Raw genomic sequence first — 24,685 nt, forward strand, 5'->3', positions numbered from 1 at the left:
GTATCAAGGATGCTAGTATCCGGCGTGCGCATGGGTCACAAACTGTTCTCCCATGTTTCAAAATGCTAATCTAGAGTTTGTTTTATCTCGATCTGTTTTTCTCGGGTTTGTTCTTGGTTTACATATTTGCAGACATTTGTCAATTTGTTGCATTCAGGGATTATGAAACAGCACCTCCTGAAAGCCTTGGAGCCGCTGTTCTGCAAGAGCTTCCGGGTAACATCGTCGAATATTTCGTCGGCGCTTGCTCTCCTCCAATAATGCCAGGGCAAACGCGAGACGTTCCGCCTGTGCACTACTGATGTAAATGATCGACGACTATAGATTTGCAGTTTTACTTGCAGACTTACAAAGCTTCCAGACCGGCGACAATCCCTTGTTCTTGCACGTGTTCGGCAGTGCTGTCGTTAACGTATTCCACTCTATAACGTAACTGAATTGGCTTATGGCCTTGTAAAGAGTTGGACAGAACAACGGCCTGTGAAGCTTTTCCTCCTGCTGCAATGTCCGAGGCGCTAGCTGGGCGCATATCCAACTTCATGTATTTCGGTACGGCGAGGAGAAAGACAAAACTGCTCATAGAGAAATCTGTTTTGTTTGCAAACGAGAGCTCCAGAAGAATCTCCTCGCTTTTCGGGGAATCATCACGGTAAAATTGCGCAGACACGTGCAACGAGCCCGATTCAAAAATTGTGGTGGAAAGTATCGCAGCATTGCCTGAGCCACCTCCCGTTCCACTTGCTGATGCTTGAGCCTCAAGTGAGACTGTCGGCACCGCACCTAAAGACTCAAGATCGAATCCAACGTTCTGACTGGGTCCGGGCAGCACACTTTGCGAAGGTCCCCCCATAATGTCCTCCAACGTCATATCATCAGTGCCGTTCGCGTTTGATTGCGATGATGGAAGAGCAAGAAAGTCCCCACCGCCGCTGGCTGGTAATCCCAGTGGTTCTTCCCCGGAAGCGCCACCATCACCAAGCAAATCCAGAAGAAGTCCACCCTGCCCTTCCGCTTGCGGTTTAGGCATCGCTGTGCGCATCTCCTTCCTCTGCCTCGCTCTCTCCTTGACACTCTCAAAGTCCAGGGGAGGCATAGGAGCCATAGCAGATGCTAATAATGATATCGAACCATCGTTCAGGAGCATTAAATACTCGCAAGCACGTTGCTGAATCTCGAGATCTGTCGAACGCGCTCGTTCAAACAGTATCTGCCGAACCCGACTGACAATAGGATTTGCAGATTCGTCCGCCTCAGGTCCAAGCGACACCAATGCACCTGAGTTGCCTGACAGAGAAGAGCCAAGCAGATCGGGTGTTGTTACCAAAGCAGAACTAGGGCCTGCTTGAAGGGCTTTTGGCTTATTGTCGTCAAGGCCGAGCTCTGCCAACAAATCCGTTCCCAACCCAAGGTCCTCATTTGCTTTTCGCTTTGGCGGGGCGGTGATTGCGAGAAGCGACTGCAGCGGGTCCTTATCAGGTCCGTGTTCAGGTCCCGCCAAGGCTAAAATCGAGTTCGACTCCGGCATATCACTCGATGCACCACACACTGCTCTAGCCGCAAATTTCACCAGTCCAGTCAGGGCAGTCTCTCCCAAGATTCTGTTTTCTGTCAAGTACTCGGGCTTATACGTATTCATCCATGGCTCATCAGTGACCTCACTCGCCTGCAACTTCTCTGCGAACGCATTTAGAACCACGGGGATGTCTAATCCGATACTCGGTGTAACTTCGGCATGCTCACCCAAAACGTACAGAGCAACCCTTTCTAGTCGTGGCTTTCTGAGACTAGTAGCTGTTGATCCGCTGTCGTTTTCCGGTACGATATTCGACGATCTCGAGCCTTGAAAAGGATCCACATCTTCGTGTAATCCACCCATCATTTTTGGTGCCAATGCCTCTGTAAATAGGGTGAGTACAGCATGTCCTTGAACTTCCGGATTTGCAGAAATAAGTGCAATGAATGAAGTAATTATGTCTTCTGGCATGGATAGGTCTGCCGAACTCAAAGCTCTGACAAACTTCTCGACCTTCCAAACATCCGACGAGCCAAAACGATCACCAAGCATAAATATCTTCCAGCAGGCATCCTCTTTGGCCTCGTGAGAATTGCTCTTGGTAATGTAGGCTAGCAGTTCTTCCACCATCTCCTCAATATTTGTGCCATCTGCAATCCTGTACCCCAATTCTACTGCCCTTTTCCGTACTGTCGGGTCTGCTTCTCGCATCGCTCCTAAAACCTTCTCCTTCAATCCGCTTACGTGTGTTAAGACACCAATCCCATCCGCATCAATAATCGTGGTTAATTCTTGTAATGCAATGTATCGTACGGTTGGTTCCCTATGGGTAAGGAATTTTGCACACGTCTCGACCGCAAGAACACGCAGTGAAGGATCAGTTTGCACTGACACAATCGTCCTGACACATTCGTATAGCACTGCGCATCCGGCCACCTTCTTCGTCTGTGTGTTAGCCGCAACTTGTGCTAGGACATCAGAAAGGTGTTCTGTAAGATCGCTGGGAGGACTAGATTCAAAGAGCAAGCGAAGAGATGCAATGATCTTGACTTGTAGAAAGGGATTGCGCACCCCTCCAATGACCGTTTCTATTCCTGAGCCCCTTCCCTTTTTCAAGAGGTGCTCTCGAAGGATGTTAAGCAAAATCGGTGCAACAGACGATCGCAATTCTACAATATTTGTGGTACTCTGCCTACATAGAGCTGCAACCAATGCGGTAACGGATATATGAACGGCCGGAGAGCTTGTATCCAGAACGTGTGGCATATGGTGAAGAATGTTAGTTGTCTCTTCCTGAGACAACTTTCGGACTGCCCTCACTGAGGCGAGAACGGCCTTCTTTCGAATATATGGGTTTTGAGAGAGCAAATGCTTCTCGATCTCCGGAAGTAGATCTCGGACCATTTCCACGCTGGCGATATCGCCAAGAACGTTAAGTGCGAGGCTGACAATCTGAAGTTCGTCGTTGTGAAGGTCTTGCTTGAGGCAGTTAGTCATTAGCATTAAAATCTCTTCGGTTTCGTCAACAAGAATCATTAGTCCAAGATAAGCGACGCGTTTGTCATTGTACTTGTTGCTGGCGCAAAGTTTGATGCATTCGGTCATTCCAAAGTCAGTAGGGTAGCCATTCATGTGGAAGAATAAGAGCTTTGCTATATTTCGTCTTCGGAACGTTTTGTCGCCTTCGCGAAATAGGTCGCGAATATGTGCAGCCTCCTTCTTGACGAGCGCCCGTTCCTCGGATTTTGTCGTACATGCTCGATACGCCTTGATGAGCTCCCTGCAACCAAGAAATTGATGTCATCAGTTAGAATTGGTCCCAGTTTCAAAGAGATCACATCTGCAAGGGGGTAGATAGGACTTACTTTAATGTCCGACAAACATAGGTGCGCTTGGCTTTGCTCCAATTTGACTTGGCTCCTTTGAGAAACTTCTTTGCTTGTTTCTCCATGTTCATGGCGACAATGTGTTGAGATCCTCACCTTGAGACAAGTCCAAGGCCGTGGGCGGCTTGCGTCGATGTCAGGGATATGCGCGGGTCGTGGACCAAACACGAAGTTGGACGAAACTGGGTAACAGCATGGGAGAGAAGAGCGAGCTGGTTGTTGCACGGCTGGACTCCGAGTTGATGATTCCAGTGTACAATAGAATAAGGGGCAGTGAATGACACTAAAAGCACTGAATTTCAGGATAAATTTACAGCACGACTGCCGAGCCAATCTAAATTGACCTCATCGGCCTCACTGCCTCCTCATTGCTCACCGTGTTACACGTGTATAGATGGAGCGATGGCACCCCCCTCTGACAAAAAACATGATCCACATTTTGTGCTGTTCCTTGTCTCGCCCGGTCGGAAACTTTTGGGAAGCCCGAAACAGGCGGAGACGAACTTTGTTCAATAGTCATAGTCTGGTCCCAAGTCTCGAAACAAATTCCCACAGCCTTCACCATGGTCGCTGAAGGTGGCGTCGACGCGGACACCCTTGGACGTGCGACGTGGACATTCCTGCACACGTTGGCGGCGACGCATCCGGAAAAGCCGAGCGAGACCGAGAAGGCGAGAATCACTCGCTTCATGAAAGATTTCAGCGAAGTTTATCCATGCGCTCCATGCGCAGAATCTTTCCGCGACATCATGAAGCGCAACCCAGTTGAAGCGCACTCGGGGAGCGCCTTTTCCAGGTGGATGTGTGTCGCGCACAATGAGGTTAATAGAGAACTGGGAAAGGACGTGTTCGACTGTGCCAAAGTGGCCGACAAATGGGGTATTTGCGAATCATGTGCGGCGCATGAAGAGGAATTGAGTGATTTCAAGTCGGCTTTTGCGGGGTTTGCATCCTCTCGGAAAGTAAAGGGATAAGCGATTGTATAATTTTCAGCTTCAGAGTTGTGTGGGAGGGCGGCGTATCATATCTTGCTCAGATGTCTTAGTGTGGACCAGGGCCCCAGAGCTACAAGGCATATCTCATTCGCGATGCCGACCTACTTCTGCTCCTTTGCGACGAGGCTTTCCAGTAAGGCTGAAAGTAGAGACCAACTTTTTGACGTCATGGGTATGTACAGTATGAAGCTCCTCGCTCGGATGATTCATCGCCTAGATGCGTGTCCCGATGGACCACCACATTCTCTATTGAAGTACCTCAATGTGACGGATGTGACGAAAGCCCACGAGCGAAGATAGCACCATCGACGAGCGCCGAGCCGAAGTGTGCGCATCACCAGGACACGCTTCATCAATCCTCGATGCTCAGCGCTTCAGCACATGGGGTGTTACTGTACCGTAGACGAACACCTGAACTGTGCAGTAGAGCAGGAGACCGAATGCCCAACATACTCCGGGGCTACCGAGGGCTACTTCAGAAACCAACAAAAAGTCAACAGCTGCCCGAGAAAATCAGATCTTTTGATCCAATTCAAGCCGATCAACAAATGGCGTCGTCGTCGCCCCACTCTTATCATACACACCCCACTCAGGGCACTGTGCGCCGACGTCCGCGCCTTGTCTACAATCGCCCACCATCAACAACACCTCCTCCATTGCCGCGAGCCGCACTGCAACTTCCATTCCCTTGCGCCCCTTCCGCCCCTTCCGCCCGTCATTATGTCTCCGACGCCATCGGGTTGCACCGTCAAGGACGTTCCCCCAGCAGAATTTGTCACCACCTACGCCGCCCATCTCAAGCGCGTTGGACAGGTCGAGCTTCCCTCATGGGTAGACACCATCAAGACCGCCCCGCGTAAGGAGCTTGCTCCCTACGACCAGGATTGGTTCTACGTCAGGATCGGTACGTCGCACTCATCATCCGAACGATCGCATTCTGATCACATGCGCCAAAACGTCGGAGCTTTCTGCGACGTGCTCGAGTTGGTTGCGCCCTTGGGATGAGCGCACTTTTCGTTTCAAGATCACTAACTTCATCCGCGCATGTGTCCCACCACGCCTGTAATTATCGATAGCCTCTATTGCCCGTAAGATCTACATCCGAGGCGGCATCGGCACCGGCGAGTTCCGCAAGATCTACGGCGGCCGCAAGCGCCGCGGCATGAAGCCGAACCGCAGTTCAAAGGCGTCCGGCGGCCTCATCAGAAACGCTTTGCAACAGCTTGAAAGACTCGGTGTCATCGAGACCGACGCCCGTGGCGGCCGCAGACTCACAAGCAAAGGCCAAGCAGAGATGGATACCCAAGCAGCGCAGTGTCTCAGCGTCAGCGCATAACGAGCTAATCGCAGATCTTCGGCTCGCGACGCTGGTCTTAAACAACCCCTAATCGTTTTGCAGATATGTTCGTACCGTCGTGTGCTGAATAAAAAAGCTTTCGGCTGTCCTCTATCTTGCGTGCGCGGTAGTCCACAAGCGTGGGTCGTTGCCGGTTCATTCATTTACGTCAGATTCTCCCGTGCTATCTCCGTCGTGCTCTACACAGGGTTTGCGTGCACAGACTGCACTATGGCTCTCGTGCCTCACCCCCTGAGGTCCCCGCTCATCGACACACTCGACACCCAATTCGTGTGCCCGGTCATCGTGTCGCCGATTTGACGTCCCGTCTCAGCGTCCCATACTCGCACCGTCTTGTCACGTGACCCCGACGTTCAAGGCCAAAACCAAAAAAAAAGTACAGCAAAACAATCGAAGGCGACCCCCCTCACAAAACGCCTTGCAACCCCCTTCCATAATACCCCTCCCTCGACGCCCAAACGGTACCAATAGCCGTAGCGGCGCCGGCAGCGGCCCAGATAGCCGCCGTCCTCGGGCCGCGCGTGCTCTTATACAGCGCGCCTGCTGCCGCGCCAGCCGCGGCATAGTTAGTCAGCGTCTCATCACTGGTATAGTTGTACAGGATGCTCTCCGACAAGCAAAAAGCCAGGGCGAGAACGCCAAAAGTATTGGCCATAGCCGCGCCTCTCTTCCCCGTGCCGTTCAGCACGGCGTTGACCCTAAGCTTCGCGGCTTTCCCAGCGCTGTCGTGCATGGCGCCGTAGAAGCCGCGGCCGGCGCCGATGACGGCGCCGGTCAAGTACGAGCCGCCGGCGAGGTAGGTGAGCTGCTCGGTGCCCGACTTCTTGCGGAAGGCGCGGTAGTCCTCGGCGAAGACGTATTCGACGTCGTCCAACGGGCGCGCGCGCAGCGAGCGCGGCGAGAGCACCGACGGGTTGATGCGGCCCATCGAGCCGAAGTCGATCGCCGGCGCGGACGAGGACGAGGGGAGGGGCGTGTCGAATGCGTCGGCGGAGAAGGAAGGGGTCGGGGCAGTGGAGTAGATGTCGAAGGAATCGGCCGGCGGGGTGGACGCGTCGAAGTCGTCGTCGAAGGCGCTCGCAAAGTCCGACGGAGAGCCCGTACCGTACGGGTCACTCGACAGCTCCTCTGCAGGCCCGGGGGAAATGGTTTTTTCCGGGCTGGAATGAGGTGGCACGTGCTGCGGGCGGGGCGCGACTTACAACCCGGGGGGAGGAGGGAGGGGGGGCGGGGTGGCGGCTGTACAGGCGGCCGTTGACGGTTATGGCCGTTGATTTGGGGCTCAAGCCGCTGTACATGAGAAGCAATCTAAAAAGTCGTAAACGGCCAAGAGTCTCCGCTGAAACGGCAGAAGAGAAACTAGTGAATGGGGCAGCTAATCAAATGAAAGCCACGATTGCGAGCAAGGAAGCCTCCACAGCTCCGGTAATTGCCAAGCCAACGACAGGTCGTAGTGAGCACGATTTGCTAGCAGCGGACAAAGCCGAGAACACGGGTCGCGAAACTGTTTCCCTCCCTGCAGCTGCTGTCGGTGAGAGCAACGGCTCCCTTGCGCTTGTTCCAAGAAAGGAATCTGCAGAGGGCGCGGTCCCCTCTGCAGAGACCGAGACCGACGCCCGTGGCGGCCGCAGACTCACAAGCAAAGGCCAAGCAGAGATGGATACCCAAGCAGCGCAGTGTCTCAGCGTCAGCGCATAACGAGCTAATCGCAGATCTTCGGCTCGCGACGCTGGTCTTAAACAACCCCTAATCGTTTTGCAGATATGTTCGTACCGTCGTGTGCTGAATAAAAAAGCTTTCGGCTGTCCTCTATCTTGCGTGCGCGGTAGTCCACAAGCGTGGGTCGTTGCCGGTTCATTCATTTACGTCAGATTCTCCCGTGCTATCTCCGTCGTGCTCTACACAGGGTTTGCGTGCACAGACTGCACTATGGCTCTCGTGCCTCACCCCCTGAGGTCTACGTGGTGCCAAGGACACGCTTGTACACAACTTCTGAGAAGTTAGGCTCCTTCTGCACCTCCCCTGGTATCGCGACTGTAGTAGACTTGATATCGCCCCATTTGTCCAGCGCAATTCGCATCGTATCCTTAAGCATCACAATCTTTGCTTTATACAATTCCACGGTTTCTCCTTCAATGAGCTTTCCGCATTGCTCTGTATATTTTCGTAGTGGTTATGCATTCGCAGGAGACATGATGAGATAGTTTAGTCTCTCAATTTTTTGCTGTCGAAGACATGTTCACGAAGAAACTCAATGTCTTACTCACCGTTGTGTGCTCTCATGTACATACATCCCGTCTCGTCTCCAACAAGCACTTGTTCTCTCCTTCCCTCTACAGTTGCAGACTCTTTCTTGTTCAAGCTTTGCTTTTCGAGTACCTTTACGATGACGCAATGGTCATGTGTACGTGGGGCCAATCTGTCCAGCTTCACGTCTGCAGGAAAAGGGCGAAACAATTAGTTCATTTCAAAACTTGTCAGATTCAGCTACGTGAAGTCGCGGGGAGAACTCTCAGACAATTGTGCTCGTGGTCCTTTCACTCACATTTCGGTTTGTTTCGGTTGAGGGAGGCCATGGTAATGAAAAAACCTTTCCCGTAGACGTATTGCAGCGAAATTGGCTTTCGATAGAGAAAGTTTTGGTACAAGCCTGCGAGGGTATGCTCAGAGAATAGTTAGTTTTTAGTTGGTTAGCCTCGGCGTCGAGAAAGGATGAACAAAAACGGTGAGAGCTATTGAAGCAGTGGCATACGTGGACACGTTTTCACCAAGAAACACGGAACTAGCAGTACAGTAGTGATCCCCTATGAGGTTGAGCAGAGCTTCCATGAAGGCGTCTGCAGTGATTCTGGCTCGCATGTAAATTCCTCTCGGCTGCATGCTGCAGCAACCATTCCTTGTCAAGCGTAGAGGATACATCTGGAGAAAGCGGTTCCATTACTACCATGGCTTCGTTGAAGTCAGGCTCGAGAAAAGAGGATCGTGGACATCTGCATAGGAAGCGAGTATGCTCTACAGATTCCTTAAGTACCACTCAAGGACGTTTCATGACGATGCAGTTTTTTAAATACCCTTGATAAAGTAACTCTGCAACCTTTATGCCTGAACCTCCTAGTCTACAATTGAGCAAAACTCGTACTGTTTCTTTCACGTGGCATTTGCCACGTGAAAGGGACAGTACGAGTTTTGCTCTAATTGCAATGTGCCCTTAAGAATGATTATCTGTGCACATCGGAAAAAAAAGAGACGTAATTCCCCTGTCTGTGCTCCCAGCTCAAGCGTTTCTTGTATCCCAACTAGGTCATTTCTAGCCTATTGGATCAAAGCGCCGCCACCTCCGCGCCTCTTCGACGTCAAGTATGCGATGACCCCGAGAAAATTGACCTGTTCAACTTTTCAGCTAGCAAATGTGATTGACATGAATTGATATGAGCTGGGAAAGCCTCGTGAAGCTTCTTTTGATACCTTGAGCAATGGGAGGGGGCCGACATTCCCTCAAAATTTCCGAGTTGAAGCCGAAAGGTATCAATGTGCAGCATAGAGATTAGCCAGTTTAGTTTATGGGTTTGTAGTATCAGATGAAAGTCCGACTTACAATAGCCTCGTCCTATTCCCATGACCCTTCAGGCATAGGTCGTTTCTTAGCTCGATCAAAACTCCAGCATCTCCTAGATATGAGGCAAGACGGGGGAATGAACTATACAACGCTAGTATGTGTTCTGAATGTCCTAACAGCACCAGATCAATGAAAGTATGCAAGAGGACATTTCGATTATCATTGTTATCTACGATGGTTCCATTGTCATGGCGCTTAGTCTTCAAATAATTCGAGTGGGCCACGTCCCACCCCCCAGTGAGTACTTCAGTTCTCCCGTCGCTCATCTCACGAACTACTCTCCGAAATATCCCTCGAAATGCTTTCGTATCTGTCGCCAGAAAAATAGGCAACGAGGGACAGCCGGACATGTAGCTCATGGTTATTGCCCGCGAGGCTAAGCATCGGGCCACTCCTTCCATATCATCACTGACTTTGTCAAAGCGACTCCCCCTTTCACCGACCCCCTTTCCTATTCTGGCATGAACTCCAATGTATGACCGCCTCCTTCGTTTTTGAAACAACAAAGACATGGTTTCAATACCGGGCGTTCGCGTTCGCTCGTTTATTCTGCGGAGCTCCATTCGCCAAGTCTTCTTCTCAACTTCCCTCTCAATTGCAGGACTCAAGCGGAAGACGTGATGGAGGATCGCGCGAAGAAGAGTTCCGTCTGCTCGAGTTTTACCCAACGTCCTTAGTGACAAACCGGGAGCATTGAACTGACTTAAAAAATCGTCTGATATGGTATGAGGGATTTGCTCAGTTTTGAGGAAAATGGTGTGCGTGCTTGACGAGAAGGCTTTCTCGAAACTCTTCAAGTGAGTTCGATTCATGTGTAGTGCATCTGGCACCATTTTCCCGTCACCGCCCTTCATCAGTTTAGGCTTGTCGGTCGTCTCGTCGTAAATGAGTTTTAGCTCTGGCTTTGATGGTATCATGAATTGCTGAAACGGAAATAGATCATCCCATGCAACCAAGAAAACTCTATTGGATACAACGGCGGCCCAGTACGAGAAGAGCAAACAATGAAATCTGTCTCCCATACCCGTTCTGGCCGGACTGAATACTAAACGACGGGTTTTGGAGTGACGATTGCGTATGTGAAAGTTCACGTAGTCATGGACAAAGTACTTGACAATCAAGCGCTGAGTTTCACTGAGGCCGTTGGCACCCAAATAATTTTCTCTGGTAATTCCTCGGTTAATTGACTTGAAGAGTGTGTATGGTCGAAGAATGTTCGCAAAGTGTGTTGGTGAAACTCGTTCCGAGCGAAAATTAATAAAAGAGAGTTGCCTCGGAGATCGTAGCATGAGATGGCGGCAAAGCATAAAGAAAAACAAAAGTTGGAATAGAAAGAAGCACTTTGTACATGGTGAACGAAGGAATACGGAAGAAGGGTTGATAGATTTCTTATCTCCTCCCATTCTTTCTTTCGATTTTGATCGCACTTCGATGCTAGACATGGTCTTTCTGGCAAAAGAAGAGCAGTCTGAGGATCACATGTCTCAGGAGGTTTTGGGCCTTGTATTTGAGAACTAATGCTAACAGCGATATGCGATTGTCGATGTAGTCTGTGATCATTATCACTGTCAGTCGTCGAGGATCGTTATGCCTGTCCCGTTGTAAGGAACACGAACCTCTCACTATATGGTAATATGGTATGCCTGGGTAAGGTAGGCAATTCAGAGTGCGTAGCTAGGAATAATTCGAGCTGTTTGATTGTTACGCAGATCACATCGATGCGGAGTTATGACGTCTGGGATACCAGGGGAGGCAGGAGAATCTAAAAATTCTGGGCACGACACTTTTGAAGCCGTTGACATTCGCCCCCAAGCAGTTTCGCAATATATGCAGTATATGCATTTCGAGTGCTGCTTCCGCACAGATTAAAAAACAAACGAGAATGGCACTCGCGGTGTTTTTACCTGCACTCTTAATTCAAGAATTGCATTGTGCGATAAGCGAACAGCCAGAATGAGACTGCTGAATTACTGTACCATGTGCGATGCCTACAACTTCACGCTGTGGTTCCATCCAGAGACAAATAAGTCACTGACCTACAATAGGACGTAGCAGATAGGGCACGAGACCCACTTACAACATAAAGTCACCGCCGGCCGCCCGTGAGTCAGGAGAGGGGGCCATCGGTGTTCTTGGCATCACACACGCATTGTCAGAAAATACTCAAACCTGTAAACTTTTCGACATCAGCAAGCTGAGCTCCTCAAAAGATGGAGATATAGTTTGTTTGGCTATCTTGCCGTTAAGATTCATGTGCTTCGATCAGTGAAGTGCGGGGAGGGGCTTTGTTTAGTGTGAAAAATCATTTCGCACGAACGAAGAGGCCTTTTTTTTAAAGCTGTTGCATGTTTGCATGCATCAAAACACAGTCATATGAGTATTGCAGATGATGCGCAGACACTATTTGTCATGGCACATTTTCTCTTTATTCAGGATGCCTTGTCTATACTGCTGTGGATTTCTTTCTCATTGATCCTGAGGTAAGGATACATGTTGGTTCCCTTCAGGTGTGTGGCGAGGGGTTCCAATATGGTTCGGCAAAAGGTGTTTCTGATTGGCAAAGTTGTTCAGCATCAGCTTGCTCGGTTGTTCGTCCTCCCGTGCATGTCTTCCCCTTTTCTCTTCCTCGTAGCTCTCGTCTAAGCTGTATAAGTACCTAAATCCTCTTCGGTTTCTTCCCGTTCTTGGAATCGCATGCGTCTCCTTATTGCTCCTCCACGCTTCCTCAGTATTTTCCCTGAAAAGTGCAGTGTCACTGCGCATCCCTTACGTGCACTATGTCCTCTGCGATCTTTCGTTTCCGCCTTTGCTACACCTTTGCTCATGACCCTTTTTCCTCATGATTCAATGTCGTTCTTCTCTCCCGCTGTCTGCTTCTTCTGTAGATATGTGTGTCCCATTGTACTCACAACGTTATCTATGCTCGCGACCCGTCCGACTCAATATACACAAGCCATAAACATTGTGTTCACTCATATTGCAAGTCTGCATTGCACCACCACACCGATGCCTCGCAAGAGGCGACGAATATCATCATAGATAACAGGACAAATATGTGGACAAAAGTGTTCACAGTGTTCACAGTGATTGCATTATAGCATGTAGACGCACTCCCTTGCCACAACAGTAATAGTCCAAATGGACTTAGTACTTAGAACCGAGGTGTCTCTAAATAAATTGTTTCATTTCGATTACACACACGCCATTCTAAATCTTCACAACTGTACTGTTGTGCCCGGTTCCTTGGGCACCGTCAAATCAAGTTTTATTTGCTGGCCAGAGGCTGTTGGCGGGAATCCACCCGGTGCAAGCCTCCGCTCGTCGAGAATCCACTCGACTTCTCAGGAATCCACCTGATCTCGGCCTCTCCAATTCCCTTGATGCCCTCCTCCCTTTTTTCCTCCCCCCTGCCGCCGCGGGTTCCTTTTATGCTACCTACTCTGCGCCCTCTCGCCACCTCGAGCGCTCGGAACGCTGTCTCCCCCGCTCCGTCTCCCATCCCCCGCGACCCCCTGGCCCCACACATGACCCCCCTGCGCCCCTTTTCCCCTTCGCACAGTCCCCGCCCTTTCTCTTCGCGTCCTCCCCGCGGCTCCGCTCCCTACTTCCAGGCGCAATTCTCCCGTTGGCCGGTGCTCATCCGTGACCACGCTTATTTCCTTTCGCAGGCATTGCCGCCCTTTCAGAGAGCTTCCCACACGTGTAATGAAGCGCAACAATCGACCCTTTGCCAGCTCTCCATTGTGCACGGTCTCGAAGTGAATTCGTCCAGAGGTCACAGATTTCCAAATTCAGGCAACGGCATCCAGAGACGTACTTGCAGATGCGCTCTCGGTTTGCGACGGCGTGTTCTCCATCGCCATATCGGCGGCCGTACTCCACGCGGCCACTACCGCTTCGGGAAGATCTTCTTCCTTCGTCCATCGAGGGGAGCTTCGGCCACCAAGTTGTACCTGGAAAAGGCGGGTCTTCTCACCGCTGTCTGAGACCGCCTCCTTCACGCTCTTTATTTTACGCAAGAGCCGCAAGCTGTCAGGGAAAACCCCGTCCCTTGGGTCTCCGGTCTCCTTCGCCGCTATGTTTATCCTCCTTAAGCGGTTCGCATGCACGCGTGCGGTTCGATTGCCTTGCTCAGAAATCACCAGGTAGCCGGTAGGGGATAATTTCTCCTGCACCACATAAGGTCCGATCCACGGCGGTGCGAGCTTACTCCCCTCAAGTGCGGCCAGGTCCGGTGTCCACACGAGTACACGGTCACCCACAGCGAAGCTCGTACCCTTTATAGCTGCATTGTAGAGAAGAGCAGCACGTTCCCTCTCAGCCTTCCCTCGACGCAGCAGCGACTCATGTAGACCCCTGAGGTGAGACCGGAGGTCGTACGGCTCCCCCGAAATTCGGTCTAACTCTCCGGGTCCCCACGCCATAAATGGCTCGATGCCGAACATGGCCTCATACGGGCTCATTCCTGTCGCGCGACTCCTGCCGGAGTTATATCTGAAACACGCGAGCGACACGTGGTTGTCCCAATCGTCTTGCCCGGTGCTTACGAAACACGCCAGGTCCTGGGCAAGTGTGCGGTTGAACCTTTCAACGCACCCGTTGGTCTGCGGGTGGAATGCGGACGTCGTAACCCTTCTCACACCAAGGGCGTCCGACATCCCTGACACCACTTTCCCGATAAAATTGGGCCCCCGGTCCGAAAGTAGGCATTCCATCGGACCAAAGATAGAAACCCATTCCCCCACTATTGCGGCTGCGATTGTCTCGGCCTTCTCGTCGGGAATCGCCACCGCCCGCGCGAAGCGTGTGAACGTGTCTACGAGGACGAGTATCTTGACATTCCCTCTCGAAGTCCTTGGTGTGACCGTCTGCACATCCACGGCGACTTGCGAAAATCTGCGTAAAGGGTGATACACCTGCATAGGTGCGTTGCGTGTGGGCCTCGGAGCCTTCACGCCCGCGCATGCAACACATTCCCTTACTCTCGCTTGGGCGTCTTCCCTCCAGCCAGGCCACCAAAATTGGCCTGCAATCCTCTCCTGCGTACGACGAACGCCGTAGTGCCGGCAAAGTCGGGAACCATGAGCGAAGCTCAAAACTGAAGGGACAAGCGAGCGGGGGATGATAATCTGACAATTTCGACGACTGCTCTTGCGGAGAAGGCCTTGACGGTCGATGAAGAATTTCCCCCCTTCTTCACTCCGTGCGTGTTCCAGTTCCTCAGCACATTCTCTTCCTTGCGCCGCGCGTAGCTCCTTTGTGGACGGTCCGCCTACAAGGGCCTGAGCCGATCCGGGCTCTTCGATGGCCCCCGCAGTCTCCTCCACGTCCACTGACCGCCCGATCACCCCGAAGCATCGCTGGCACATCGGCTTCTCCACGGCGTCCCTGCTCAGGGCGTCGGGTACCACCATCGAAGCGCCGGGGGTGTACTTGACGGAGAATTCGAATTCTTGGACTTCGACCATCCATCGGGCGAGCCTACCCCTCGGCTCCTTCAGGCTCATTAACCACTTTAGAGAAAGATGGTCCGTCTCAACAACCAGGCCTGGCTCTCCATGAAGGTAGCATCTCCACTTCCTAAGCGCATGCACAATCGCGAGGCATTCTCGCTCCGTCACCGTGTACCGAACCTCTGCGTCTGTCATCTTGCGGCTTGTGAAGGCCACCGGTCTCCAACTGCTGGCGTCGGACTCCTGTAGGAGCACACCTCCAATCCCGTACCCGCTTGCGTCCGTCAGCAGCCTCTTCGGGGCGCCTCTCCGCGGAGGGACCAGAAAGTCCGGGTGGCTCAGGGCACCCTTGATGTGCCTCCAAGCTTCGGTTTGTGCGTCGCCCCACCGCGAGCTCCAATCCGAAATTATGAGCTTTTTTCCAGGGGGCTTGCGCTTGTTGAAGCCTGTACCCCTGAGGACCGCATAAAGGGGTCTGGCGACATCGGCGAAATGGTCGACAAACCCTGCGAAGTAGTTTGCCAACCCCAAAAATCGCATGAGGTCCTCGCCATTTTGCGGTTGCCGTAGATCCCGGATGCCCTGCACATGCAGGTCAGAGGGCTTCATCCCCTGCCTTCCGATCCGATGCCCCAGCACCTCCACTTCCTGTACCCCAAACGCGCACTTAGAAAACTTTAGCCGCGCCCCTGCCGCCAGAAACGTGTCAAGCACTGATTGTAAGCTCTCGAGGTGTTCCTGCGCCGTCTGCGTTCCCATACTGATATCATCCATGAAAGCCCAGACATCCCTGCCCTTCCGACTTCCCAAGATGGAATTCACCACTCGCTGGAACACCGCGGGTGAGTTCTTGAGTCCTTGCGGGAGGCGTACATACCTAAGTAGACCGATGACGGTCCGTATAGCGGTGTAGTCCCGAGATTCTTCCGCCAGGCTAACCTGAAAAAATCCATCCTTCAGGTCAAACGTTGAGAAGACGCGCTTGCTGCCCATCCAATCCAAAGTACAGCGTACGTCCTCCATGGGGTATGAATCCCCAACTGTAGCCGCGTTTAGGCCTCGAAAATCAGAAGTGACTCTCGTAGAACCGTCCTTTTTTCGGACGAACACATTACATGCTGCCCAGGGAGAAGACGCGTGCTCCACCACTCCCATCTTGAGGAGCCTCTGCATTGCTGTCCGCTCCAACTCGTCCTCCTTCGGAGATCTGCGTCGGACCGGGGAGCACACGGGCTTGGCGCCTTCCATCAATGTGATGGTGTGTTGCACTCCTCGGATGTGTCCCAGGCCTTTGAAAACCTGGCGCCGTGTCCATAAAATCTGTCGAAGCCTCCTTTGCAAAGACATCTCTGGATGAAAATGAGACAGGTCTAACTCCCGAATTGCGTCATCCACATCCACATCCTCGATCGCCCCTGCTGTCTCGAGATCCAGCCGGATTTCCCGCCACCGTGACACTTTCCCTTCCAGCCGCCGCCCTTCCGCCTTGATTTTGCCTCTCATGGTACCGAGGTTGAGGATTAGGCCGTGCCTTTTCCAAAATTGACTCCCGAGTAGTAGTTTGGAAGGCAAACGCGATGCAACTCGTACTGACTCCGAAAAAAATCCTCCCCAAAGTCTGAAACGCAGCGTTCCCCTTCCACAGACGCCCATTTCATTCCCATCTGCTGTCACAGCACGGGAACAATCTGTCATCCATACTCCGCCGTGGTCCTCGAACCACCTCCGGTCGACCCACACGGACCGCGCCCCGGTATCCAGAGGAACCCAGAGGGCTTCGTCACCGACATCTACCTGTACGGCGACATCTTCGCGACCACCGGGATCATCGTCAGCGCAGCGACATACAGGCTCCGCGCCCGCTAGCGGCACCGCCGTGCCACTAGTCGCTAGTTCCGGTTGGGCAGTTGCGTCTCGCGACCCAAGGCGCTCGCCCTCCCTTTCCCCATGGTCGGCACTTCCTTGCTCCGTGACCGGAGAATTTTCTCAGGACAGTCTGCCGCAAGGTGTCCCTTGATGCCACAGCGGTAACATTTCGCTGTCTCGATCCAGTCTCCTGGTGACCCTCCCTTGACCTGCCCACCAATCGGAGCGGCCGTCCCGCGGTCCGCGTCTGCCGGCCTTTCGGAAGTTTGCTGTACGCGCTCATGTCGGAACCGCGTTCGATTAATTTCGGATGCTCTTGCTAGCGTCATCATGGAAACACGGGATGTGACTTCGTCAAATGTTCCCGGAATAGACAATGCCAAATTGCGCATATTTGCGGGTAGTGACTGTACGAAGCGATCCAGCATGATCTCATCGGAGATCGTGTTGGGGAGCATCAGGGCTGATGCTCGCACACGGCCAGCAAAATCACTAACCGTCTCCTTGCCTTCCTGCCAACTGCCAGTATCGAACTGTAGACGGAGAGCCCTTCTATGGCCTGCATTGCATAGTCGCGGACCTAGTTCCTGCCACAGTTCTTCTGCCGTAGATTCCAAGTTTTCCGCAGCGACTGATTCGTAGATTGCCAAAGCGCTTCCTGAAAAAGCACAAGGGAGAAGGCGGCGATGGTCTCCGGCCATGACTGGGAAATCATGACAGAGCCGGTTCCACGCCTTTTGTGCGGCAAAAAAATTGCCGTCGCCGGGCTTATCAATTCGAACTGGTTCCATCGCACTAGAGTAAATCTTGAAGGCTGCATGGGGCTGCAGAACATTTCGATTGTTCTGTTCGACCTGTCGTGCCTGTGTGAGCTCGACAGATTGGTTGAAGCCACATCCCTCATCGGGTTCCTTTTCGACAATTGCACCCTTCTTGACTGTGCTTCTGTCAAGTCGCATACATGTCTCGACTGCGACGCTGAGGTCGGTCACGGAGTCTCCGACCTGTACCACAGCGGCTGTGTTTCGGCTCAAGTGCTCCAGTATCTTGCCCATGACGTCCTTGACCGAGGCCAAGGCCTGAAGCAATATTTCATTTTGATTCGGATCAGCTCGGAGAACGCTTTGCCGTGTCGCGGCTGTGGCGGGTCCCGCAGGAGTTACTGGGCTGATAGCTTCTGCCACTGATGGGCGCTCGTCCGCACCAATGCCCCAACGTTCGGGTTCGGGATTGTGGTTTCCGTCCGGACTCATGTCGGCCCTTTGTCCAGAATCCATTTCCGACGCAAGTTTCTCGTTCGTTGCTCGGTTGACTGCACTTACAAATTTGTAATGTTGTGCCCGGTTCCTTGGGCACCGTCAAATCAAGTTTTATTTGCTGGCCAGAGGCTGTTGGCGGGAATCCACCCGGTGCAAGCCTCCGCTCGTCGAGAATCCACTCGACTTCTCAGGAATCCACCTGATCTCGGCCTCTCCAATTCCCTTGATGCCCTCCTCCCTTTTTTCCTCCCCCCTGCCGCCGCGGGTTCCTTTTATGCTACCTACTCTGCGCCCTCTCGCCACCTCGAGCGCTCGGAACGCTGTCTCCCCCGCTCCGTCTCCCATCCCCCGCGACCCCCTGGCCCCACACATGACCCCCCTGCGCCCCTTTTCCCCTTCGCACAGTCCCCGCCCTTTCTCTTCGCGTCCTCCCCGCGGCTCCGCTCCCTACTTCCAGGCGCAATTCTCCCGTTGGCCGGTGCTCATCCGTGACCACGCTTATTTCCTTTCGCAGGCATTGCCGCCCTTTCAGAGAGCTTCCCACACGTGTAATGAAGCGCAACAGTACAGTAATTCAGATTTCTTTAGGAGAATTTTTCTTACGTGCCCCTTTTATTTTGGAATTTTCCTTACATACCCCTTTTCATGAGCCCCATTTCTTAGGAGCGCTAGATTGAGTATGTGAGGAGGGTGAGGAGGGCGTCACAAAACTGAGTTTGATCAAAGGGAGCATGCATGTTCCCTGACAAGCACAGCATTTTGATGGCATCCTTGGCCATGCGCCACCGTGGGCCGATCTCACAAGGTAAAAAAGTCAGACTCTGGGCGCCTGCGTATACAGTGCCCCCCAGGAGTGCTCATACATCGTGAACGCCCAGCCAGACCGCAGGGCAAACAACGGCTTGTGAAAATTGGGATCGCAGCGCGTCAACGAAAGTCGCGTTGCGCCGCATGTGGTCAAGTTGGGCACTACGCTACGACTTGCGAAGCCCAGACGTTGTGTACCTCAACCGGAGCGTCAGTCGGAAGTGAGGTGAAGAAAGGGGCACGCAAGAAAAATTCCAAAATAAAAGGGGTACGTAAGAAAAATTCTCTTTCTTTAATCCATCAAAAAAAAAAAAAATGCGTCCACTTGACTGCCACAGTGGTCGTCGCCGCCCAGAGCCGCAGAAGGGCAAAGATCGTCGCATGTGTCACTCTCTCTAAAGCCCAAACCCTTGAATTCCCTTTCCCGCAGCCTTCCCGGCCACTCGTCAAGAAGCGTAGCACCCCCCAACCCACCCCGATGACCTCTCCAGTGGTAGAGGCGCTGAAGCGCGCCACCGAGGTCACGACGGAGCTGAAGAAGTTCGGCGGCGCAGTGCTCTCTGCCACCGACGACGTACCTCCGGGCGGCTTGGAGGGTATTTCCCTCCTGCAAGCCAAGTCGGCGACGCTCATGCGCTACAACTACAACCTCATCCGCCTGGCTCAGGCCCGTATTAAGGGCGAGCCAATCAAACCCTTCGCCGAGAAGCTCGTGCAGGACTGGGTGGCGCTGGAAAAGATACGCCCGCTGGAGCGCAGGCTGCGCAACCAGATTGACAAACTGCTCAAGACTGCGTCGCGGAAGAGCGCGGAGCCGCTGGACGACGCGGAGCGGCACCGCCCGGACCCGAGCGCGCTCGTCGTGAACTCGGACGAGGAAGGCAGCGAGGCGGAGAAGGAGGACAGTGTGTATCGTCCGCCGAGGCTGGCGGAGGTCGTATATGACGGCGGCGATAAAAAGGCGGCGAAGGAGAAGAAGGAGCGCGAGCGGGCGCGCGCGCGCGCCGTGCGCTCGGAGGGCGTGCGGGAAATGCTCGCAGAGGTCAAGGGGCTGCCTGAGGAGATTCGCGATGATGAGATGGGCGGCGCGATGAGGAGCGCCGCGGTGCAACGCTTAATGAAGGAGGACGAGAAGAGACGCCAGTTCGAGGAGGACAACTTCACCAGGCTCAATGTCACCAAGAAGGACAAGAAGAGGAGGAGGGACCTCGAACGCGCGACGGAGGGGCCGTCGATGGAGGGTGCGGATGAGTTCACAGGGCTGATGGCGGTCGCCGATCGCGTCATGGCGGGCAAAGGAAAGAAAGGGGCTGCGAATGCGGGGCGAGGGGGCGGTGATGTGGAGGAAGAGCAGTACAAGTTGCAGAAGCTTGACGAGATTACTGAGGCCATGGAAACGGGCAACAGAAGAGCATCTTCGCGATCTTCTAGCAAGCGTCGGAAGCGAAAGTGACGAAGTGGATCTGTGTAAAGTTAGAAACTGTATTGATGGGAAGTCTCTCCTTGCCGACTGCCTGCCAGGCACGAGCGAATATCACACACGCGAGCGCATAGTTCTACTCGCCTTTATCTCACAGACAAAGCAGCCCAGGCTCCCCCCGTACGCCCTGCGCCACGCAAGGTGCCGCCCCGGACAACAAGCGAAGGGTACCGTCGCAAGAGCCGTTGCATAACAGTTGGTGTCGGGAGCAAGACACGCATCTCTCTAGCCCTCGTGGCAGCCATATCTACTCTAACCACCCAAATCTCAACCTGTCCAACATTCCGCACGTTGAGGTCGCAAACGCCAGCCTCGACGCCCACCCACACCTGCACCCTGCCCCCCGACGGCAGCTCAACCGTCCCTCCCTCCAGTCGCATGCGCACCTCCCCCTCCTGCACGGCGGGCCCATACCGGGTACGCAGGACCACTGTAACAGTTTCCGATTCTCGCATCACGGCTGTGAGCGACGGAAAGGCGCGCTGCGCCCCGCATCTCACGGCGGCCACACCCGCCACAAGGCGCCTGTCCAAGCGGCGGCGCGCCAACGCGTCGCGCGGCACGCCCCGCGCAAGCACGCCGCGCAGCACGTCCACGAGGTGCGCCACGCCCGCCGCGCGGAGCGGCGGCGCGAGCGCCAGCTGCTGCAAGGCGCGCAGCGCGTCACGCACTGCGCGCTTCTCCGCGCAAGGCGCGAACAGGACCAGGCGCACGCGGCGGCGCAGCAGGCCGTGCCGCCGCTGCTGCCGCGCCGTGCACTCGGCGAGGAGCAGTCGCAGCGACGCGGGGAGGCTCGGGACCACGCGCGGGACGAGGCCGAGCAGGCGCGAGAGCAAGGCCAGGGAGCGGCTGTGGCGGAGGTGGTGCGCCTGGATGGTGCGCGTGAGACGTAGTATGGCGGAGAGGCGGCGGACGTCCGCCGTGCGCACGGCGAAGGACTGCGTTGAGATGAACGGCGGGACGGCCGCGGCTGGGATGGGCATTGGTGAGGAGAGTGCAGAAGCGCGTGAGGGAAGCTGAGGGAGGTGAGGAGGTGGGCGCGGGCGAGCAGGCTTGGCGCGGCGGCTTTCGCATCGGGTGGGCGTTTGCGCTTCAGTGACGCTCTCACAGATGGCTCGTTACGACATCGTGCCTCTTCCTCAATGGCCTCGCACGGATCCGTGGCCTGGCGCGAAGATGGCATTGTTCATGTGCGTGCAAACCATCTTGCTCGCCCTCTTACGACATCCTTGGTCGCACCCGGCAAGCAGCCACATCGCCTGCTTGCTATGTGTTGACTTGACATTCCGAGAACTGTTCTGACTCGTCGAATTATATTTCTTTTTGTGCGGGAGAGAGAGCCCTGCACGGAAGGACTACAAATATTAATTCCTACAAAAACATCATAACGCCAACCATCCAGCACAGCAACGCACCAGTTGTTCCCCCCCTCCGCCTCCGCTGCGGTCTCCACAAGCTCCGTCCCCATGAAGCTCCCCACGGGCACGCGGCCCACGCGTACAGCGCGCAAGCGCAAAGTAGCGTCGCGCGTGCGTCAGGTGGACGCGACAGCGCTGGCGGCGGCGCGGCGGCGGCGTCTGGACGCGCTAGAGAACGACAACCACGCGGCGGAGCAGGAGACTGCGGCGCTGGCGGGCGAGGACGAATACGACCCTGACGCGGACTCGGATGACGCGCTAGTGGGGGGGCGCGCGTCGAAGAAGCGCGTAGCGAAGCGTGCGCGCAGCTCGCGCGGCGCTCGCGGCGCGCGCGGCGCCCCGGCCCGGTCCGCCAAGCCCAAGAGGAACGGCAAGCGCAACATACAGCGCTGGAATAAGACCCTCGCACAGGCGCTCGAGGAGGAGACCCCCGCCAGCAGGCCCGGCGGCATGGTGGCGTATGACGAGATTGAGGCGCGGCGCAGTCAAAGGCCTAGCAGGCCGTTTTGTTCCGTGTGCGGGTTTCGAGCGGCGTATACCTGTACAAGGTGCTTGGTTAGGTTTTGCTCGGTGCCGTGCGGGAACTTGCATAATGAGACAAGGTGCCTGAAGTTTACCGCGTAGAATATCAAGTGCCGAAGTGTGAAAGGTGCTGCTCATTGGGGTGACAAATATAGGATTGGGAAGGCCGAAAGAGCCGACCCGAGCCATGAATTTATTCTCCTGCCGTCATAGCGGGCCGCGAAGCACGCGGACTACCCTAACCTAACCGACTACGACGGCCGACGCGAGCCCAAACACAAAGCAATAGAGTGGGATATAAGACAATACATAACATAGAGGGGAGGGGGGGGGGGGGGGACGATTTCGCAAGTCAGAATAAATACGTAAGCAGACGTGTGCACAGCCCCAACAGAAGCGACTAGAAAGCGACAAGGCGCGCGCTTGCCTCTCCCACCACCCAACGACCCCGGCAGTCCAGTCCTACTTGCCCGCGCCGCGCGACAGCGAGGGTAATGTCTTGGCGCGATTGAAGGCGTCGGCAAAGTTGGCAGCGGCGATAGCGAGGGCTCTCTCATGCTGGAGCGCCAGGCTCCTGCTCCACTTTGCCATGTTCTTCGCCGTGAGCTCCGTCATGACATCCGACTCGGTCCTGAGCTCTGTGGATGTGCGCATCCAGACGGGCTTGGCGGCCTCTGCCAGGGCCTCGTAGTAGCTGCGCTTCTCGTCGCTCTCTGCCATATCGGCGTTCCTCTTGTACTTCAAGTACTGCCCCTTCTGGTCGATATACCTCCTCCGCAGCGGGACGATCTTGCGGTTGTACCGCTCCTCGAAGCTGCGCTGCAGGTCGTTGATAGGGGTGCTGAGGGCGACGGAGAGCTTGATGGTGGCGTCCGAGTGGCACGCCAGGCCCCTGCCGAGGGCCTTCTGGGCCTCGCGGGCGTCGATGGGGAGGTAGTTGGAGAAGTGGTCCGGGGCCGGGCGGCTCTTGTGCGGCTCGGCCACGGCGAGGTCGTCGTACTCGTCGGGGTGTTGCGAGGCGTCGTCGGAGGTTGCCGGGTGCATGACGTCCGTGAGAGCGTCGCCGAGTGCGCGCTCCGAGCTTGCCGTGGCGACCAGCATGTCCTTGTGGTCGTTGGCGGCGTGCGTTAGGTCGCGGAGAGAGAGGCGGACTTCTTCTAGGGCGTGGATCGAGTGGCCGAGCGGGCGGTCCTCGTAGTACAGGTCAGGAGTCTCGTCCGGGGGCGGGGCGGCGCCGAGAAGCTTGGAGGAGAGGGCGGGCGGGAGGAGGGCTGCGCCCGAGGCGAAAGTCGGCTGGTCGGTGGCGGGGTGCATGTGCGAGGCGCGGTCTTCCGGTCGGCGGAAGACGTTGCCGATAGACTTGAAGAGAGCCATTGGGAAGGATGCCTGGAGATCAGGGAGGGGGATGTGAGTGGGGTAGATAGAGGGGAGGGGGCGGGGGTAGGAGCGGGGGGTGGGGGTGGGGGGAGGGCGACGGGGGAATGGGCGAAGGGGGGAGGAGATGGTTTTCTTTATCTCAGGCGGGAGGGGGGGGGAGGAGCATATGGGGGACGTGGGGGACGTGGGGGAGTTGTGAAACGGCTTTGTGGGATTGTGCCGTTGGCGGACGGGGCGAAACGGACGGATTTGAAAACAGAGCGGATCTGGGCGATGGGATTTCCGCCACGTGTATTTCGTGTGGCGACGCGGTTGGGCGTTTCCGCAGACACGGACGGTAACCGAAAGGAGCGCTTCTGACGTCAGCCTGAGAGTCTGTGACTGGCGCATCGCGGCCCACTTACACTTCCGCCACCGATTCCACGCGTCTACCGCCGCCCACCGCCGCGCACGTCATCACGGCAGCTCGCCGCCTTGCATCCAGTTTCTACGCACGCAGCAAAGCAAAGCAACATCTCGTCAGCAACGTCTCGTCAGCAACGTCTCCTCAGCACAGGACCGTCCCGCTCCGCTCGCGCTCGCGCGCGCGCGCGCGCCGCAACGCACCGGATCTCGGCGACCTCATGCCCGACGGCGCGCTCCTCATCGACGGCGAGCAGCAGCACTTTGCCCGGCGGCGCCTCGTGCACGCTGCGCGCGCTTTTCACCGTTGCCGCGAACACGCATTTCCCGCACAGCTCTGCGGTTAGAAGCCAGCCCCACCCGCGTAGCCCCGCCCAGCCCTCTTCCTTTCTCTCTCTCTCTCTGTCTCACACACACACACACACGTACCTCTCCTGCAGCGCGCGGAAGCGGCGCCTGGCGCGCGCGCCGTCGACGACGGCGGCGACGAGGCAGCAGCCGAGCCTGGCGGCCGCGGCGCGCACGCGGGCCTCGGCGGCATCGCCGCCCGAGCGCAGGTCCACCGTGAGCACGCCCAGCGCCCCGCCGCAGCGCACGCGCGGGAAGACGTAGTCGGCCGGCAGCGCGCGCGAGTCTGCGCGGGGGTGCGTTAGCGGCGGGACCCGCTGGCGGGGGGGGGGGGAGGGGGCGCCGCCTGCATCGGCCCCGCGTCCCCTCCCGCTGTGCCCGCCCCC

At 55.4% G+C, this 24,685-nt stretch overlaps 10 protein-coding genes; 5 read left to right on the forward strand and 5 right to left on the reverse strand.

Moving 5' to 3' along the window:
- Positions 1–59: 59 nt before the first annotated feature.
- Positions 60–3,118, reverse strand: CHC_T00009316001 (AP-1 complex subunit gamma). XM_005716816.1 is given in 2 exon segments: positions 60–346; positions 347–3,118. The coding sequence occupies 1 exon segment, from the start codon at positions 3,116–3,118 to the stop codon at positions 347–349; it is 2,772 nt and encodes a 923-aa protein (XP_005716873.1). The 3' UTR covers positions 60–346.
- A 7-nt stretch (positions 3,119–3,125) lies between these two features.
- Positions 3,126–3,317, reverse strand: CHC_T00005236001 (hypothetical protein). Its single transcript, XM_005716817.1, has one exon. It carries the CDS (start codon positions 3,315–3,317, stop codon positions 3,126–3,128), a length of 192 nt encoding a protein of 63 aa, XP_005716874.1.
- A 645-nt stretch (positions 3,318–3,962) lies between these two features.
- Positions 3,963–4,373, forward strand: CHC_T00008831001 (Growth factor). The gene has a single exon (XM_005716818.1). The coding sequence runs from the start codon at positions 3,963–3,965 to the stop codon at positions 4,371–4,373; it is 411 nt and encodes a 136-aa protein (XP_005716875.1).
- A 741-nt stretch (positions 4,374–5,114) lies between these two features.
- On the forward strand, positions 5,115–5,837 carry CHC_T00005237001 (hypothetical protein). XM_005716819.1 is given in 3 exon segments: positions 5,115–5,298; positions 5,471–5,730; positions 5,731–5,837. The coding sequence occupies 2 exon segments, from the start codon at positions 5,115–5,117 to the stop codon at positions 5,728–5,730; spliced, it is 444 nt and encodes a 147-aa protein (XP_005716876.1). The 3' UTR covers positions 5,731–5,837.
- Positions 5,838–5,878: 41 nt separating this feature from the next.
- CHC_T00005238001 (hypothetical protein) lies at positions 5,879–6,679 on the reverse strand. XM_005716820.1 is given in 2 exon segments: positions 5,879–6,157; positions 6,158–6,679. The coding sequence occupies 1 exon segment, from the start codon at positions 6,677–6,679 to the stop codon at positions 6,158–6,160; it is 522 nt and encodes a 173-aa protein (XP_005716877.1). The 3' UTR covers positions 5,879–6,157.
- A 455-nt stretch (positions 6,680–7,134) lies between these two features.
- On the forward strand, positions 7,135–7,559 carry CHC_T00005239001 (hypothetical protein). XM_005716821.1 is given in 2 exon segments: positions 7,135–7,449; positions 7,450–7,559. The coding sequence occupies 1 exon segment, from the start codon at positions 7,135–7,137 to the stop codon at positions 7,447–7,449; it is 315 nt and encodes a 104-aa protein (XP_005716878.1). The 3' UTR covers positions 7,450–7,559.
- A 38-nt stretch (positions 7,560–7,597) lies between these two features.
- On the reverse strand, positions 7,598–8,380 carry CHC_T00005240001 (hypothetical protein). XM_005716822.1 is given in 4 exon segments: positions 7,598–8,010; positions 8,011–8,186; positions 8,297–8,327; positions 8,328–8,380. The coding sequence occupies 2 exon segments, from the start codon at positions 8,325–8,327 to the stop codon at positions 8,011–8,013; spliced, it is 207 nt and encodes a 68-aa protein (XP_005716879.1). The 5' UTR covers positions 8,328–8,380; the 3' UTR covers positions 7,598–8,010.
- An 11,489-nt stretch (positions 8,381–19,869) lies between these two features.
- On the forward strand, positions 19,870–20,205 carry CHC_T00005241001 (hypothetical protein). The gene has a single exon (XM_005716823.1). It carries the CDS (start codon positions 19,870–19,872, stop codon positions 20,203–20,205), a length of 336 nt encoding a protein of 111 aa, XP_005716880.1.
- Positions 20,206–21,698: 1,493 nt separating this feature from the next.
- CHC_T00005242001 (hypothetical protein) lies at positions 21,699–22,274 on the forward strand. Its single transcript, XM_005716824.1, has one exon. It carries the CDS (start codon positions 21,699–21,701, stop codon positions 22,272–22,274), a length of 576 nt encoding a protein of 191 aa, XP_005716881.1.
- A 149-nt stretch (positions 22,275–22,423) lies between these two features.
- On the reverse strand, positions 22,424–22,729 carry CHC_T00005243001 (hypothetical protein). The gene has a single exon (XM_005716825.1). It carries the CDS (start codon positions 22,727–22,729, stop codon positions 22,424–22,426), a length of 306 nt encoding a protein of 101 aa, XP_005716882.1.
- Between the last annotated feature and the right edge of the window lie 1,956 nt (positions 22,730–24,685).

Source organism: Chondrus crispus, genomic scaffold (genome assembly GCF_000350225.1).
Source record: "Chondrus crispus Stackhouse genomic scaffold, scaffold_275, whole genome shotgun sequence".
Taxonomy (NCBI): domain Eukaryota; phylum Rhodophyta; class Florideophyceae; order Gigartinales; family Gigartinaceae; genus Chondrus; species Chondrus crispus.